Genomic DNA, 18529 nt, shown 5'->3' with positions numbered 1-18529 from the left:
GGAAATCCGCCCGTAAACCTTAAATGAAAATGATGAAAAATACAATTTTATGTGAAGATACTGGCAACTTTTGAAGCAAAAGAGACAGTAGGTACTGTACACAAATGTGGGTGACAACGTAGGTACAATGTATGAAATATGAATATTTTTATTTGATCATGAAATTTACCATTTCATCTTCAACAGCAGACTACCACTAATACCTAGTGACCTGCCCTGGCTTCGCTTGGGTGCAAAGTACAATAGTAATGTGGGACATTCTACTAGTCCTTTCCAAATTAGATCCATTTTCGTATTCAGAAATATCAGTATTACTAATTAAATAAATAAAAAACAACCAAATTACCCTTTTTTTATTTTATTCCAAAATTATAATAAATAAGTAAGAATAAAGCACTCAAAGCTCCTCCTGATATTAAATAACGTTTTATGTTATCGTTTGAATGGATGTATCGCAGGGTTTTTCTGAAGCTTTTGCAGATAATATGCAGCTATCAATGATTTATGTCACTATTTAAGGTGACTAATGAGAATATTATTAATGCGAAAGTGTATCCGTTTGTACTTTATGCACGTCCTAACTAAGCAGGCAATCAACTGAGCTTTTGGCATAGCGTTAGTTGAAAGAACGTAGAGTAACAAAGAATACCTTATAGAAAAACAACCCTAACTCTTGTAAAAAACCCTCATAAACGTTGTCGAAAACGCGGGAAGCTATTCAGTGTATAATTTTCTCCTTAATAAATTGAATTCTGGTGTAGTTAGTGGTAGATAATAAAATTAAGTAGTAGGTACGAAATGTGCAAACAGCTTTAGATCTTTTACCTATTTTGCAATGCATTATCCTTTAGTCATGACAGGGTCAAAAGGAGGTCGTCACGTGCTGCGACACGTGTTTCCGCTTATTTCAGGAAACTCTTCACTTACGGAAACCGAATGTTATAACAATTGTTTGAAGGAGTTTGTAGCATAAATAGAAGCAACAACTGTTGAATAATTACAATATTATATATACAATATAGTATATATTACAATATAATATATATGTATATATTATATTGTAATATATAATTACAATATTATATATACAATATATTATATATGAGTATAGCAAATTAAGCTTAATGTGCAACTTAATTTGCTATACTCCGCACAAAGCGTGAGAATCTACATCTGTGACATCTGTCACACCGGAGCATCATGTCATGTTATCCCATAATTTCAAACTAATATTTAAGTAAGGGCAAAAACGAACTATGACCCTGATAAGACAGCTAAGTCACTCAGCGGACGATGATTATATATTTACGTTCAAAACCAAAAAAATATTAGGAATATTTTAAAAGTCTCTATTTATTTGAAAAAGATTATAGCCTATGTTACTTTATCGTTTAGATAAAGCTTTCTATTGGAAAAAAGGCTAAAATCGGTCTAGTTGTACCGGAGCCTCTTAAGTATAAGCACACAAACAAACAACAAAAATCTTTGAAATTTCAAATATTAGTACTATCAAGATATTAAAAGAGGGTGCGCGTCCCACAGAATTATCACTCCGTACATATTAAATCCAACTAATAATAAGAAACCAACGCCTAATATCAACCTTTCTAAATATTAGGTCAGTAAAATGCCCTTTATTTGTACGCCTTCGGCCTTGGAGATGTCCTGAGGACATTCTGCGACACCATATTTCCAACATTGCGAATGTTAACTGTTTATTCGAGCCAAAAATCTCGGTTTCTCTATGTGCTTCGTATAAACGGTTCTGTAGTCTGCGCTATATGAAACTATATAAGTATCTTGTATCTGGATATTATTTCTGATTATGTTATTATAAATCGTAATTCGATTTATTTAATCGTAATTCTGGACATTCCAATGATATTGATGAAATTTCGTACTAAGATAACTTAGTTTTTTTATGAAAACACAGACAAGTTTTTATATCTATTAACAAACAAGTAGGTATGCGAAACTGTTGGTTTGAAAAATTAATTTATTTAAAAAAATGTTGAAAATTTACTTACAATAATTTCATGTTAATTATATATTCTAGCGTCTTCGTCCACGTTAGTTACGGTTTTTTACAAATCCCATGGGAACCGTTTGTTTTCCTCGAATAAATAGAAGTCTATATCCGTCCTTTCAACTAACTCTATGCATACACACACACACAAACAAACACACTTTATCCAATAGCTTACTAAGTCCACTGCAGACTAAAGGCTCTCCAAACAAGAGGGTTCGCCCATAGCCACGTAGTAGTGGCATAGAGGAGAGTTTTCATTTATATTCCTTTAGTCGCCTCTGATATTTACTTAGTGACTACTGTATTCTAATCTGCCATCACCACACCGCACAACACACTTTTGCATTTATAATATTGGTAGGGAAAAAAATTGTGCGCGGACAAAGTCGCGGGCATCCGCTAGTATAATATGTGGAAGCAGGAAAAATGCAAGCTAACAAACGCATAATAAACTCGGGTGAACTGTAGGCTGCGATGTTTGCGAATAAAAATGTGTTTTGATATTCTCAAATATTGCCATGCTACTAAAAAATTCAACATAATCGACCAAGTGCTAGGAAGAACTCCAAGCGCCGAGATAAATGTAGCACTCCAATAAAGCTTTGTATAACAAACGTCTTACGTTCACGAGAGGAAATGTTCTAATGGTTATGTTTACATACCTACCTACTATCAAATACTGCCAAGCTACTAAAATTTTCAACAATCTATGTTAACATAAACGCCCAAGTGCCAGAAAGAACACCAAGTACCGAGATAAACATAGTACTCCTATACAGCTTTATATAACAAACGTCTTACGTTTACGAGAGGAAATATTCTAATGGTAGACCACAGGCCGTGATGTACATGATATCGTACACCATTGCCTTAGTTAAATGGAGTGTGTAACCGGAGACAGATTGCGCTGAAACCTCTTGTCCGACCCCAACGGGATAAACATGGCCCGATTAGTCAAGTAACTTGGATTACGGCCAACAATCATCGATAAACTAGACGTATTGGGTCGAGAAAAAGATCTAATGAACAGCATAACCCCGTTTTTTTTCGAATTCAATCTTTTTTTTATGTAAGGAGGCGTGATTACGCGTTTAGCATACTATAGTGCTGCTAACTACGCAAGTGTTATTATTATCCTTGGAATCGTCTCCTTAGGATATCCGTTATCCGAGTAGATTTCCTTTGCCGTGTGGTGGTGCAGATCAGTATACGGTTGTTACTATCACCCTCCTCTAGCGGCGTGCAATTCTTACATGTGCAAAAGCACTGCCTACCCAAAAATTGATACATAACTCGTCGTATAGGATTTTTGCCATTTTATGCAATTTTACGCCACTGCCTTCCTCTTCCCACGGGTGTCCTACAACGACACGGGTAGCAGCGTCCTCTATGCTACTACTACTATCTACTCAGCGTGGTGATTACGAGTAAACTTTCCCGTTGTAAGTTATTGTTATTCCTGCTGTGGACTGTTGTAGGCAGTGGCGTGCATAGAGGGTATGCACAGGATATGCAGTAGATATGAAATGAGAAAAATCTCCAGTACGAGTTATAAATACTTAAAGGTAGGCTACTTATGACTCTAACAATGCCTATCCTTAAGTTTTTCATAACTCGTACTGAAGATTTTCTTTATTTTATATCATCTGCATACCCGGTGCATACCCTCTATGCACGCCACTGGTTGTAGGCTCTTGATATGTAGTAGTATGCTTAAGGATGGATAAGAAAAATCTGTCATCCGTCTGAGCTAAGTCTTCGAGTTGGAAGGCGTACCCAGTGATCCCGGTTTACATTTGATTACGACTAAGACACCGGGAGGTATCTGTGCATCGTTCGAGCCAATACAGGACTAAAGAGTAATATGCAGTCGTATTTATATCGTATGAATACTGGTTGTTAATAAAATATAATTTTAATGGTTTACGTATTAGTAATACGTATTAGCGTAATTATCATTTTAGTAAAATTAGGGCGTAAGAACCTCTAAGGATCTAGCGGAGGGTCGGCCTCAGCGAATGCCACTTGCGGCTGGCTGGCTGAGATGCGGTTGTATAGCCGTGGTAGTTGTATATATAAAAGCCCAGCCACGAACTAGTTGGGTTTATAGTCTATACTTATCTACTCTATAAGTATTGTTTCCTCCGTTATGCAATGTTGACCATGAGGTCCCAGGAAAAAAAAAAAGGATTAGGTACGTCAATATTTAAAAAAAAAGTGGTTAAACTTATACTTATGTGAATTTCAGTCCACCCTCCATGAGGTGATTAAAGCTTCTTTTATATAATTCTTTATTATGGCCATTAAAACGGTTACGAACCTACTTTCCAAACTGGGATTATAAGGGTATCGTTGGAGGCTCATAATCTCGTTCTTCAATAATGTAATGCCCAATTAGTATTCTGCTGACGATCTACTTTATTTTTACTGGTATTATGTCTGATTTATAAAGAAGCCTTCTACACTAAATATAACATAGTGGGTCCAATAATTGCCAAGTTAAATATACTGCCAGTGTTGATATAAATAGTTCACGCATATTAGCAGATCCTCAACAATATAAGGTTTATATAATCTAATCGTTTGAGTATGACCATCGATAAGTTGAGAGGTTTTGTTTAGTTTTTGTTTTTGGATCGCACATAAATGACACCAAAGCTTGAAAATGAGTTGTTCTAACTACACAGGGTGAGATGGCAATAACCAAAATAATAACAATATTAATGTAGTTATTTTTACACAATATATATATATATATATATTGTATATATATAAATATATAAATATATATATATATATATATATATATATATATATATATATATATATATATATACGATTCATTAGAGCCTACTAATGAAAAAAGAGTTAAAAGAGGCTTCGGCCATGGCTAGTTACCACCAAATTAAAAAAGACGTGCCACCAAGCTGTTTTACGGAAAAACAAGAGAGTTTGTTTCATATAATTGCCATATGCCGAACAGGTTAGCCGGCTACTATCTTAAGACTGATTAATTATTAACCATCATTTGAGATTGTAGGGAAGAGCTTAGACGTAGTAATTGTAATTTTAAAAAACATTAGATTTACTATAATATTTTCAGTTATCACACCATAATGTTGTAAAATATATAATGCACTTGACCGAAATATTTTTGCTGTCTCCAAGAATGGGAGCTAAAAAATCTTTAACTTAGTGACACTCTATATTACATTGAGCGAGCTATGAAAATAAATGTAACAGAACAGATGTACGGCGTTAGATCATAAAATGTGGCCCAAAGCGGATGTAGGCATTTACGAGTGCTGTGGACTTCCGATTTTTCCCTTTTGTCACGGTCTAATAACGAAAAAGGTCTACCAAAACGATTCTCGGGTCGGTATGGAATGTTTTTTTTATCTCCACATGACATGACGTAACTAGATTTCATTTTCCAACAAGTTAATTTAGCTGAGTTGCCCATTAATATTTTATTTAGTATTTATTTTTTTTGCTTGAGTAGATAAATTAAATAAATTTATTCGTTACGTAAAATAATTACTGCTACAAATACTATACAATACTAAAAATAGTTTTTAAATAATATTGCATCATTGTATACATCTATCTGTAACGAAATTATATTTAAAATCGAAAAACGTTTCGTTTCGCCAATAAATAATAACTCTGTGCAGAAACTTCGAAAAGTATATTTTGAGCAAGATAAAAAACATGAAAATGTCAGTTCCAAGCGGGATTGTCTGAAATATTTTATGAACACCTCAGCCTCTACTCGTGATTAACGGTAGCGTATGCAAACAGTATTTTTAAAAATGAAGGATAAGAATTTGGCATAATATGCAAGGTACGTTTTTTGATTATTATTTAGGTACTGGAATGATATATGCCACCACACCTACGCCGTTTTTGTTTTTACAACAAAGGTTGATTTGTTTATTTTTAAATGGTATAGTATTTATTCGCATATTTTTGACTTTCTTTATTGAATATTTGTTCGTAATAATTAACTACATAGTATAAATTCTGTCTATTTGACTTTATCTGGGGGCAAGTCTACAAGAACTTTTGTATTATAGAAAAGTAATGAACGGTGGATACATTTATCACCTTACTCCCATGTAGGTAGTGTATCGAAATGTTCAAGCCAAATATTTGAATAAGGTGCAGAGTTTGTGAAGTTAGATCTTGTAGAGTTTGGGCGTATAGAATAAGAAGCTTGGTTCTACATAAGATCTGAACTTTTTGACAGTGCAAGTCACACGGCATCATTTTACGGGAAATTGACAATTTACACCAATTGAGTTTTTTTTATGTATCCGTTTATATAGTTTCGGACTTAATATTCATACAATTAGCTTGACCCCGCTTTTGAGTGAAGTATTAACGTTTATGCAAGAGCAAAAATTACATTAATTCATTTCAATATTTGTCTTCGGCGCAAACTACAAATGGTTGACTGGTTAGAATATTACATAAAATTCTTCAGTGAGGTGACTTTATTTAGTTTATGAGTATAAGCGTACTCTGGTACGCTTATACTCATAAACTCGTTTATGACTCGGGTGACCAAAAAGACTCTAAAAGTAAGTAAGATGTGCTCCAATTTTTTGCAGTATACGCTTTATTTGAGGTTGTTTATTTGGATGCGTCTGAATGTCAAATGAAACTTATCCAAAATCTACAAATCATTTGTTATATTTACTAGTTCTATCATTTTCCCACTCTTCCCTGGAATCAAGAATGGCTCAAGATAGGTCGATGGATGTACACTTTATTGCACACCAATTCGTTAAAGTAAAGTTAATGAAGCAATTTCACAAACATTGCTTTTCAAAGGCGGTCTTATTGCTAAAGCAATCTCTTCCAGACAGCCTTGATTCATCAAAGTCAACTAGCCAACAGTCAGCTGAACAGCTAGCTGCAAACTATTTGCAATATGGGTCCACAGCCTTAATCCCACATCAAGGATGGCGACCCTATTGCAGACGCAATAAATTCAGATTACGAGCGTCGACTTGCAGTCAAGTGCAAATTCTCATTTCGATTTCGACGTCAGTAGACTTTCTTTTATATTGGCGCGGTTTAATTACTATTCATCCCATTAGTGACGGGTTGGAATGACGCAATAGATGTTATCTTAAACTAAGTGTAGCTTGCCGTAGCTAAGCATAGCCAATGGTGCATTTGCCAATACGTATTGTTCAGTGGCATAGAGGTTTTGCTCAGTGTATGCACTACGCAAGCAGATAAGATAAAATGCGAAAAATATTCTGCACGAGTTATACGAAACTCGAGGATAGACATTGCACGAGTTAAAAAAAACCTAACTCGTCCTAAAGATTTTTTCCATTTTATATCATCGGTTCCGCTTAGAAAAATGCTTCTATTAATCGTTACTAATATTATAAATGCGAAAATGCGTTTGTTTGTTTATTCTTTTGTTTCTTTGTTGGCTTAGCGCCCGAACTAAGCAACAAATCATCTTGATTTTTGGCATAGAGTTCTTTGAGAGAACGGAGATTTTAACATAGGCTAACTTTTTATCCCCGGGAAACAAATGGTTTCCACGCAGTGGCAGTATTTAGCAGAGACAATCTAGATTATTTAATAATTTAGATTGTCTCTGCTAAATACTGCCTGTGCCTACTAAATAATGGAGATCAAATGTCAGATTGCGTGTTGAAGTTAGTGAAGATGACCAGCGAGCGAATTGAAACAACTTCACGCGTGTTATTATTTGCGTTACTTGACAGATTCATTATTATTGATTAGTAACTAGTTAGAAGTTTATTATTGTTTTTTTTTAGTTGAATAGTGAATTTTACTGGTCTGTTTTAATTTTATTGTTAAATATGAGCTCAAATTGTGCGCAAATTGTTTCTGTGGCGAAATCAAACAATAATTGGCGAACAACAGGTATTTTTTTTTAATTTAAATTTGATTGTTGGCTTTGCATATTTTTTTTCTAATGAAAAGAATGGTTGGAACGCGACTGGTTACGACATAAATTACCAGGCATCATAAGAATTAAAGAGAGCAAAACTCAAAGAAACACTTGGGATTTCTATGATTACTTTTTAAATTTGGCAAACATTGCATAGAAACTTCTTTATCATAATTCGCGTGCTGACCTTAATCGTAATATTTTTCAAAGATTTGTTGATATTGTTTGTCATTTAGCACAACAAGAATGGTGACTTAGAGATCATGACGAGTTAAATTTGTCCTTTAGGTAACTGGGCTTGCTCAAACTCAAAACCCTAGGCACGCCATTGTTTCCACGGTATTTGTGATAAACAGTTCTAAACGCGAACACGTAGTTACTAAAACGCGGACGAAGAACGAAATAAAAAAAAATACAATAAAAAAATTAACGCAATAACTTTCATGCAGTTTTGCGTGACAGCAATAAGATATGCAAGACAAACAAACGTTTTCGAGGGAAATAAAAAGTTTTTTTTAGTATAATTTGCAAATCAAAAGAACCTTTGATTTGTGCAAAAATAAGATATTTTTTGGATAAAGTAGTTACTTCCGAAAATCACAGGGCAGTTTTTTCTTAAAATAGGTCATTATGCCCACTATGTCTTTCGCCAACCCGCATTGGAACACCAACATAGTAAAAGCTATAAATCCATTAAACATCTCTGTAAAATTTCATGATAACGACAATAGACATTTAACCTAATTTGCTGTACTCCGCGAAAAGCAGGAAAATCTCTAGGTACCGCACAATTTTTAATTTCTTTAATCAGCCTACAGCTCAATGGGTAGCACCAATATTGTAGCAAAACGTGCGTAAAACCACATGTTGGAAGATCTGTTTCGTGGGGAGTATTAAGATTGAAGAAATTATAAATTGCACGTGCAGATGTACCTGGTTTTCGCGGATTATAGCAAAATAAGCTCAATATTCATTGTATATGACGGAATTCCGAAAAGTAACACTTATTTCTATCCAATAAATGAATCTCTGCCCAGAAGTACAACATTATTCATTGACAGGTCTAAAAATAGTCTATTTTCCTTGTCTACACTATCTATGTAAAAAGGACAGATCTGACAATTTGGTTGACTTAACTAATCCGTTTGCAACAGAATCTGCACCAATATGTGTTTAAAAATATCCTATTATTTACCTACCTTCCATTCTGCGGGTGTGGGGATGACGCGCGCTCCCCCTGCACGAGAAATAGAGAGCCTCTGTCCGCGTCAAGCAGTATCGACACGTTCTGAAGGATCTTGTGACATAACACCCGCACCTCCAGCTCGTTGCATATATCTTTCACCTATAACAAACAAAAGGGTGTGTTATACCAAGGGCCCAAGTCTGTTATTGCAATAGTAAATAAATCTAAATATATTACGACTATATATTACGATATATTACGATGTGTCATGGATATTAAATTAACAGATGAATGATTAATGATTTTATAAAATATAGATAAAAACTAAGAAACAATCATGATAGTAACGCAAATTTTCCAGTCGTGGGAATCGAACTTAGAAAGAAGGGTCACTGCCCAGTGTGCCAATCAGCCGTCAAGCATAGTGTCTCAATTTGTGAATCAATGTCAAAAAGTACCTGCTAATGAAAAAAAATTAAAATAATGAAAGAATGTTTATTATAATTGAAATATTTAAAGCGGTGATATCCTAGGGGTGTCCTAAGAACTAAGATATCACCGCTTTTTTGCATGCATTCGGCATCACTTTCAGGGAAACGGGTTCAATACAAACGGGAAACCTCCAGGCACAGCTAACTTTTTAAAGTTATGTACCAACATAGACGCATATTCTAAAAATATAATATCAATTGCTTTAATTTTGCACGTAAACATTGTGAGAAAACTTATAAATGTGTGAGAGTTCTCCATAATGTCCTCAAAGGTAGACTAACAATGAAATTAAAAAATGAAAATTTATTTGTTCACATAAAACAATAGCAGATAAGGCGGAGAACTTCTGTTAAGTAACCTGTGCCAGAAGACCTCGCTCTTCCATTACAAAACACCTTTTTTCCAATCCGCACTTGACCAGCGTAGTGGACTACAGTCTTAGTGGGCCTGTGTATATCATTTTCTCATCGATTAGAAGCTATTTTATCTATACTTAAAAAGTACTAGTAAAAAATTTTAGTCCTATTTTTGAGACGAAGCTATGAAAAATATATCTTCCTTTACTTTTATCTACCAAATAAGATGTAGCAGCTATGAAAGCAGGCGTTTTTGAAAATAAAAGAATATATTCGATCTGAGATGAAAATAGCACATATGAAAAGTAACTTTTCGAATGTTGCTAAAACGCATATTTAGGACTGGTTTTAAGATTGTTATCTAAAAAATATAATGTTTGTTAAGAAGATCTTAGGAACATAGTTTTCAATTTCAGGTTTACCATAAAGACGGAGAGATACTCGTAGCTTTACATTAAAATAATAAAATCCTACTTTATTCATTTGATACAGTGCGATGAGCAATGAATAATTATGAGAATAGCTTTAATAAAAGCTTTTATTACTACAGTAGGTAATACTAATGTAACAAAGCCATTATCACATTGGGCTTTATTATTTAGAAAGATTAGATTACCACTACGCAGAGTTTACGTACTAATTAAATTCCAATTCTCTAAGTCTATCTCAAATCAAAATGCGAGTGATGGAAATAATGAGTGCTTTTTATTCGATGGACAGTTAGGCTGCATAAAATATGTTTTGGTTCTTCATGCCCTCTATGCGCAGTCCACAAAAATCTACCATTCACGTTTTGTGACGTTGTGTAACAAATTTAAAAATACATTAAAATCACCGATTTTATAATTTAAAAAATATTATATAGATAAAAAATTGAAAGTATATCCAACAGACATGGCACGGAAAACTGTCAAATAAACCAAGTGTCTGACACCCGAAACGTATAGTAAGAACACTTTTTATTTTATGCAGACTTAAAATTAAAGTAGGTTTTTAAAATAATAAAACATTATTAAACAAAATAGGTTTTCAAAATAATAAAACTTTTATTTATTTGTTTTTAATTATGTTAAAGTTCTCGTGTATTTCTGTTTTAAAACATAGATATTATACATTAAAAATAACATAAAGATTGTTTACATAAGAAGGGAAACAAAAAATACAAACATAGTAAGAATGGTCATTATTCGTGTACAAACTACAATTAGTGCAACTAAGTGGCTCAGCATCCTTATATCATCTAGGGTTGGTTACAACACGTCCGCCACTTTCAGTTTACGCATTTTCTTTAAAAACTTAAAGCGTAAAAACTTAAAACTTAAACTAAAACTTTAGCTAAGCTTGCGTTAGAACTTAATCTAGATTTATAAAGACTTGGTATTTATAACATAGAAAGGGTCTTGAATTTTTAACTAAAATAACCTGTAAAGCTAGGGCCAAACTGCAGTGCAGTGGCGTTCTTGTTTGCGTCCCGCTTTCGACCAATCACAAGATACGCCCGTTCGAGCAAGTCTCCTGAATGGACACAGGCGGGACGCGAAGTTGAACGCCGCTAAGGACGCAGGTTGGATACCTCGGCACTTGCCTACGCCTAGCAAGTAATAAAGACAGCATGTCAAATAATATTAGCATGTAAACATCTGACGTTAAAATCAAATTCAACTGGAGTACACAATGTTTAGGTACATAAATCTTTAGCGTACAAAAGACATCAATACAGTGCAAGCTCTATTAACTATGCCGAAACCAATTTTCTACACCGACATCGTAACTCGTAAGTCGTAAAGGGTGTTTCGCGAACCGCAACTGATTTCCGAACTAATTTCCGCCCGAACATTTCAGAGTTTTGACGACACTATTCCTTAACGTATCACATACTTAACATGACGTGTCAACAAATAATGTCACACGTGGCACGTGGTACCGAGTGTGGTATGTTAACTGATTCTATTTAGCGTTGGTCACGCCAGAGATCGAACTGTGAAAATTATTTAAGCAAATAAAATTGAATTCTCCTTCGTGAGAGTTATAAAAATATGTTTTAATTTAATTGGTCTTGCTGTCGCGTCTCAGTAGTCGAACAATATCATCATGTTACCTACTAGTTATATAATACAATGTGCACTAAATAGCCAACGAATTTTGTTTTCAATCTTAAAACAAAACTTACGGTAATCGAGCGAAATGTACCTAATGACTGGCATTTGCAGGCGCTAGTTTTATTTATTTTTTTACACTTTTAATTAGCACACTACAATTTAAAGAAACAAAAGAAGAATAGAAAGACAAAGACAGAAGCAGAATACAAAAGGCGGCCTTATCGCTTAGTAGCGATTCCTTCCAGTCAACCTTAGGATTAATATGACGAAAACATGTAGGTAGGTACACAACAGGTATGATGACGTTGGCAATAAAAGAAATGAAAATTATTTTATTTTCAACGTAGAATATAAATGGCGATTACATTTTGATTTTACCTGCATATCATGTTGAAGCCTTACGGCAGTGAGCTGAATTCATTATCATTAAAATAATTAAAAAAACAAATGCATTTCGTATTTCATATTTACACAGCGGTGATAAAATAACAGCATGTGTTAATGGTACGTTTTCATTAATATTTTAATAATAATGGATACTTACGTTGCTTTAATGCCTTACAAATAAATGAGGAATGACGTACGGAATAGTTATTCAGTTTTTGACATGCTCTGAAAGATGAAAAATCATTTGAAAGATGCTGTCAGTTAAAAAAAGGACCAAACACTACTACAATATTCCAACCACCACGTTTTTCAGGACCTCAAACTTTAAAATTTAATAAAAGCCCAATAGCCCGTTCTTGCCTAACCTGTCTTATAATTTTTATATTTCCGTCACTTTCTTACGTAAAATACGATTTAAAATAACACAAACATATCACCTGCGCTTTTAAAGAATAGATTTATATGAAACGAGGCCTATTTTGTAGCCCACTATTAAGAATAGGACCCAGGCAAATAACAAAAAAACATAACAAAAATTTTAATATTTTGGTATTGCGAAAGTGAGTTTGTTTGTTATATAGATTCGGCTCAACCGGTGCCAAAATATGGCTGATAGATAGCTGACAACCTTCATATGTAAATAGGATACCTTTTATACGGGAAATAAAACAGTTCCTTTGTTATTTACATAAAAAAACAATACAAAATATTAGGTGTGTGTACTTACGTACAAGCCTTAGAAGTTATACTTCTCTGGTGCATTGAAAGTTTTATTATAACGCAGTATCTCCTTAAATAAAGTTAATTAAAAAAAAAAAAAATCTACATAATTAAAGAAATGGACGTAATAAAAATAATTAAATTTGAAAAATTTGAAACCAAATTTCACTCAACATTAAAATTTGATATTTTTGTACAATTAAATCACCGTAATGAGCCCGCAGACAATTGAAAGTGTACACTGTCAAACCTTATAGCTGACTACAGGGGCGGTTTTTTGTGAATGTGAATGTGTGAATGAATGTGTTTATGCTCGTCGTAAAAATTTACTCTCATAATTTTTCCATAAGGCGCCAAAAGAAGTATAGCTTCAATAACGGGCAAAGTTGCTAGCACTTCTAGTTTATTATTTTGGTGTAGATAGCTAGATAGTTACCTGTTAAACAAAATGATAAATGTTGCCTCGTTACGAAGTAATTCCGAGGCTGTTTGTTTTATTTTCCGCATGATAATTCAAAGAGAGCTATCAAATTGACAAAGGTTCCACTGTGACACCCCGAACATTTGTCTAATCTACCGTAGCAATATATCCATGTCTTGATTGATAAACGGAAGCGTCAAACGTGACCAACGCAACCTATGGGACTTCAACGACGATGAAAAATATGTCTTAAAAATTACGAGCTACGGTTCAAATTTAGCTGATAGCTAGTATATTGTTTATTTTTCTTACGCCTTATCACTAAATTAAGCGTTAACTATTTCAAGAGTCCACCACGTCGGAAATACATTTCCAGTATAATCCATGGACGCGTAAGCGATTTATTCTAGTCTTGATATTTATATTTTGTATTTTATATGTTATGGTGAACGACCTGAGGCGTATTGCTTTATAGCAACCAATAGTGGGTTGAACAAGTCATTCGTTTGTTTTGAGGACCTCTAACTAACTAGTCACGGCCGAACCAACAGTAACAGTAACGTGGAAAGTACGGGGTTCTTTCGGAGTTTAGGAAAATTATAGTTATAGAATTTTCTCTGCTCTGGTCTGGTGGTTATCACCACCTACTGACAAAATCGTGCCGCCAAGCGATTCAGCGTTCCGGTACGAAGTTGCGTAGAAACCGATGAGGAGAGTGGATTTGGAGTATGGGTTTAATAAAACTATAATATCCCTAACAGGTTAGCGGGCTACCATATTAGTCTGCATCATCACATAACACCAGTAGAGATTCAGCATTGTAAGGCTAATATTTCGTCGTGTAATATATAAAAGATTAAAATATATGTTTTTCAGCATTTCATGAAAAAAAAAAACTAAGCTTATCAATTGCCTCGTTTGTCTAAAAATTGGAATTTGGATTTAGTATCAGTTGACTGAATACCAGGTGTGAAGTTGTTCATAAATTCTCAGTACTAGTCCACGTATACTAGTATACTAGTCCTAGTGCCTCGGAGAGCACGCTAAGAAACGGGCAAGGCTAGTTTTCTAAAAGTCAAATCAAAAACTTGCAAAGCACTTATAAAGTTTAAAACTAAAGCGAAGCATAATTTATAACACGTTTAACCTTGCTTAACGTATATTCATGAAGCGTTGAAAATTTACTTTCTAGCAGAAATTGTCCTCTTTGAAAACTCTTAACCCGTGTTGCGAGCACACTGTTAACAAAATTTTCTGAGTGAAGGGTATGGGTCAAATTTGCTCACACCAACAATGTTGCCTTTTATATAGCCGTACTGGTCCTCTTTGTTTTTATAACGTTTCGTTTATCAATGTAATTATTACCAGCGCTTCGTAACAATGAAAAAAATTTATTGAGGTGTCATAAGTTTCTGGACCTACATACGTCAATTAAAAGTACAAGTTTCCTTCTTAGGTAGTTGTGTTTTAATATTTCAATTTGCTTACATGTGATTAGGAAGTTACTTGATGTGCATGTTTGTTAGTATCAAGCTCGCCATATAAATATTTTTACCGTAACAAGCTACGAAGGACTATTTTTCATTAGAGCTACTAGACAGGAAACCGTTCAAATAAAAACGAAAATAAAAAAATAAAAAATTAAGAAATATATTTTTTTTCTTAATATATAATTATTATTATACATATATAGTTCATTTAATTATTTTGTCTAAAAGTTGAGATATTAAAGACTAGCTCTTGCCCGCGGTTTCGTTAGTTCTCTTTGTTTTTTTATAAATCCAGCGGGAACTGTACATTTTTCCGAGATGAAAAGTAGCCAATGTGATAATTTAGTTTATAATCTAAATCCATTCTAAATTTCAGTCAAATTGGTTCAGTAGTTGCGGCATGGAAGAGTAACAAACGTCCATCAATCCAAACGATCGCATTTATAATGTCGTTAGTAGGAAAATACGTTGTCATGGAGTAGGAGTAGTATATTAAGCGCAATACTCGTTATATTACATCGCGGACTTCTATCCAATATTTGTAAGTTATAAAACTTAGTGATATATAGTGCAGTTTTGCGGAAATTCATGTTTTACACATCCTACGTTCGTGACGTAACGTGACGTTATTAGCAAAATAATGAAACTGGGATATTTATGTCACATGTAATTTTAGGTCACTGGATTTAAGAGTATTTCAAGTATAAATTTTATTATTATCTTTTAAATGAATGGCGATTATTTGAAAGCGATTTATAGTTCTTTGCATGTCTTATTGTAATAATGTGCTATTTTACTCTTGGATAATTTAATCATACTCAGACATTTGCGTAACATTTCTTTTCAGATTGATAACGTACACAGAAAAATCTGTGTGGCCACACGTCATTTTGCAATACATACCTTTTACAATTTTTTGATACATTGTAACTAGATTGATAAATTTCACAGGGCATGTTTCATGTATTTAGTACTAAGTACTCGTGAGTTCTTTATCGAAGACCGACAACCAGCACAGAAGCAGCGTGTTAGGTCGAAGCTCTACATCTATCACTCTTTACTGGCAAAGATTATACAAATATATACCGTGTATTACTGTGTGGGTTAATAGGAATCATTTTATTTTTATTGTCTGTCTGGCTGTTTCTTTGTCCTTATATTCTAACTCTCCTCTGACATAGGACAAGGGTCTCTAGAACTTCTAGCCACCGAGCTACTCCAAAGCTGGACGCTCTCCAATCATCGTCACGTGCCGCTTGATTCCAAAGAATTTATTTGCATAATAATAATTTGTACATCACTCAACCAAATTACAAAGTCTACATTTAAATTCTCTAAAGACAAATATTTCATATATAAAAACTCAGTTACTTAATTTTCTTTCAGTTTGTTTTGCAAGCTTCCTGAATAAAAATGAACTCTATAGTCCATACGCATTTAAACTTCTATTCGACTTTAATCTAGAACATTAATTGATACGACCTTCAGTCAACCTATTCACACCCTGTTGTATTAACAATTTGACCGACTAACCTACACAGTGACTCTAAAGTATACGTTACAATTTCATTATTATTGTAAAATGGTACGTTTACGTTACGTACGTACGAGATTTTTATTTTAATTCATACATCGGGTCAAAATTCTTAAAAGATTAGGGGCAGACACGTCTCACGTCTGAATTTGTAGTCCGTCTTTTATACTTAAAAGGTTTCATCATTTCCGTCTGTCTCTGCTTTAAGATCTGATTAGAAAGAGAGCGAAAATTAAAGCATAAAAACTTCGTTCGTTCGTTTATTTGTATGTACACTGCAGAATATAACATTTTTATTTGAATACACAACAAAATTTCGTGTGTTCTGATTCCAACTTATAGACGATAATGGAATGGTGATCTGCATTTGTATCTCTTAAACTTATTTATGTACTAAGAAAATTTTATACAATTCGCACATATATAATTCAGATATATTACACATGGGATCAAAGCAGACGAAGCCGGGGGCAACCGGGGTCCATAACATTATTGCCAACCACGTGACCATAATGCAAGTGCATAATTTTATTATGCATGACTGCTCCAGCAAGTACGTAGTACACATTCAAGAGTATACATTGAGTAATCACTTACAGTGAGGTTGTAAGTCATTACTCAATGTATACATTATGTACTTTACAAAGAGACGTACAAACCTACATATATTTGGTACAGATTTGAGCGCAAGTATCTATGTGGTAATTTAGTGCATGTTGACTTTCTTAATGACAAGGTTGCTTGGAAGCATCCGGCTCCGCTTTCATCTCTCACAAGATAGAAAAATGAATGTTAAAATATAAAATGTAAATTTTTGATGTTGGAAAAGAGCAACTGCTGAGTTTCTTGCCGGCTTCTTCTCGGTAGAATCTGCCTTCCGAACCGGTGATAGAGTCACTACACACGGACAGACTTGACGTTTCAAAAGTGCTTGTATTAGGCCTACTTGAAATAAATGAATTTTGAATTTTGAATTTTGAATTTTTCGACAATAGCAACCCTGGAAAAGTCACTCCTGTGATTGTACGCAATCCCCGGTCGGGATTTCATAATTGAAATTTACTAGAGTTAATATGTAAATTTCAGATCCGCGGCAGTGGATTTTTAATATTCCATAATTTTTAAAAGTGGCTCTCCGGGGAAATATGCCCGTATTGAGAAAGTACCTATAAGCAGGATTTATTTACAAATTAATAGTTGGAAACTGAATTAATTAAATCTGCATGCTCTTCATTAAAATCCATTCAGCACCTAGTGCGTGATTTAGTTACAAAAATCCAATCATGTTCCTAAACGTTCTCTTGTCCCCCGATATAAAAAAGCTTTTCATTGGTAAACGCATCATATTTTGAGAAACTGTACAATGAGTTTTATCATTTTCATCTGCCTGAACAGATTATCTTCATCATCATGATCAGTCTCAATGGATTGAAGTCCCATTGCTGGGAATATACCCCTTCTCTTCGTTGCACAATTTCCAAATACCCAGCTGGTACAGTTTTTTTTTGATCCCGGAAACCCAAACAACCCTTGCACCTCGTAATCCGTAGTTCAATTATAATAATAATTCATATTATGCTAACCAGTAGGCCAACGAAGCAGGTATTTAGTTTCATAGCGTAAGAAACTATTATTTTTCGGAAATGGAAAACACGTAAAATGCGCTTTCAACCCTCAACCTGTAAACGTCCCCCTCTTAGGCACAGCCCTGCAGGAGAGAGCGTTTTAGGCCATGGAACCACCACCCTGCTCTAATGCGGGTTGATGGGCCAATTAACATCTATTTTATATAGTTTATAGACATACAAATAACTAAGTGTTGGCTACACCTGTTTTTGTAATAAAAACAATTACAAAGAGTTGTTCCACAC

At 34.1% G+C, this 18529-nt stretch overlaps 1 protein-coding gene across 5 annotated transcripts in view; it reads right to left on the bottom strand.

Moving 5' to 3' along the window:
* Positions 1–18529, bottom strand: part of LOC120630796 (dual 3',5'-cyclic-AMP and -GMP phosphodiesterase 11-like) — a 183205-nt gene that overhangs the window by 76541 nt on the left and 88135 nt on the right. For all 5 annotated transcript variants that reach the window (XM_039900075.1, XM_039900076.1, XM_039900077.1 and 2 more), the window contains exon 6: positions 9173–9318. In XM_039900075.1, the coding sequence (XP_039756009.1) occupies positions 9173–9318 (146 nt within the window). The remainder of the gene's footprint in view (positions 1–9172; positions 9319–18529) is intronic.

This window comes from Pararge aegeria, chromosome 17, assembly GCF_905163445.1.
Source record: "Pararge aegeria chromosome 17, ilParAegt1.1, whole genome shotgun sequence".
NCBI lineage: Eukaryota > Metazoa > Arthropoda > Insecta > Lepidoptera > Nymphalidae > Pararge > Pararge aegeria.
This window is presented reverse-complemented; position numbering and strand designations above follow the sequence as displayed.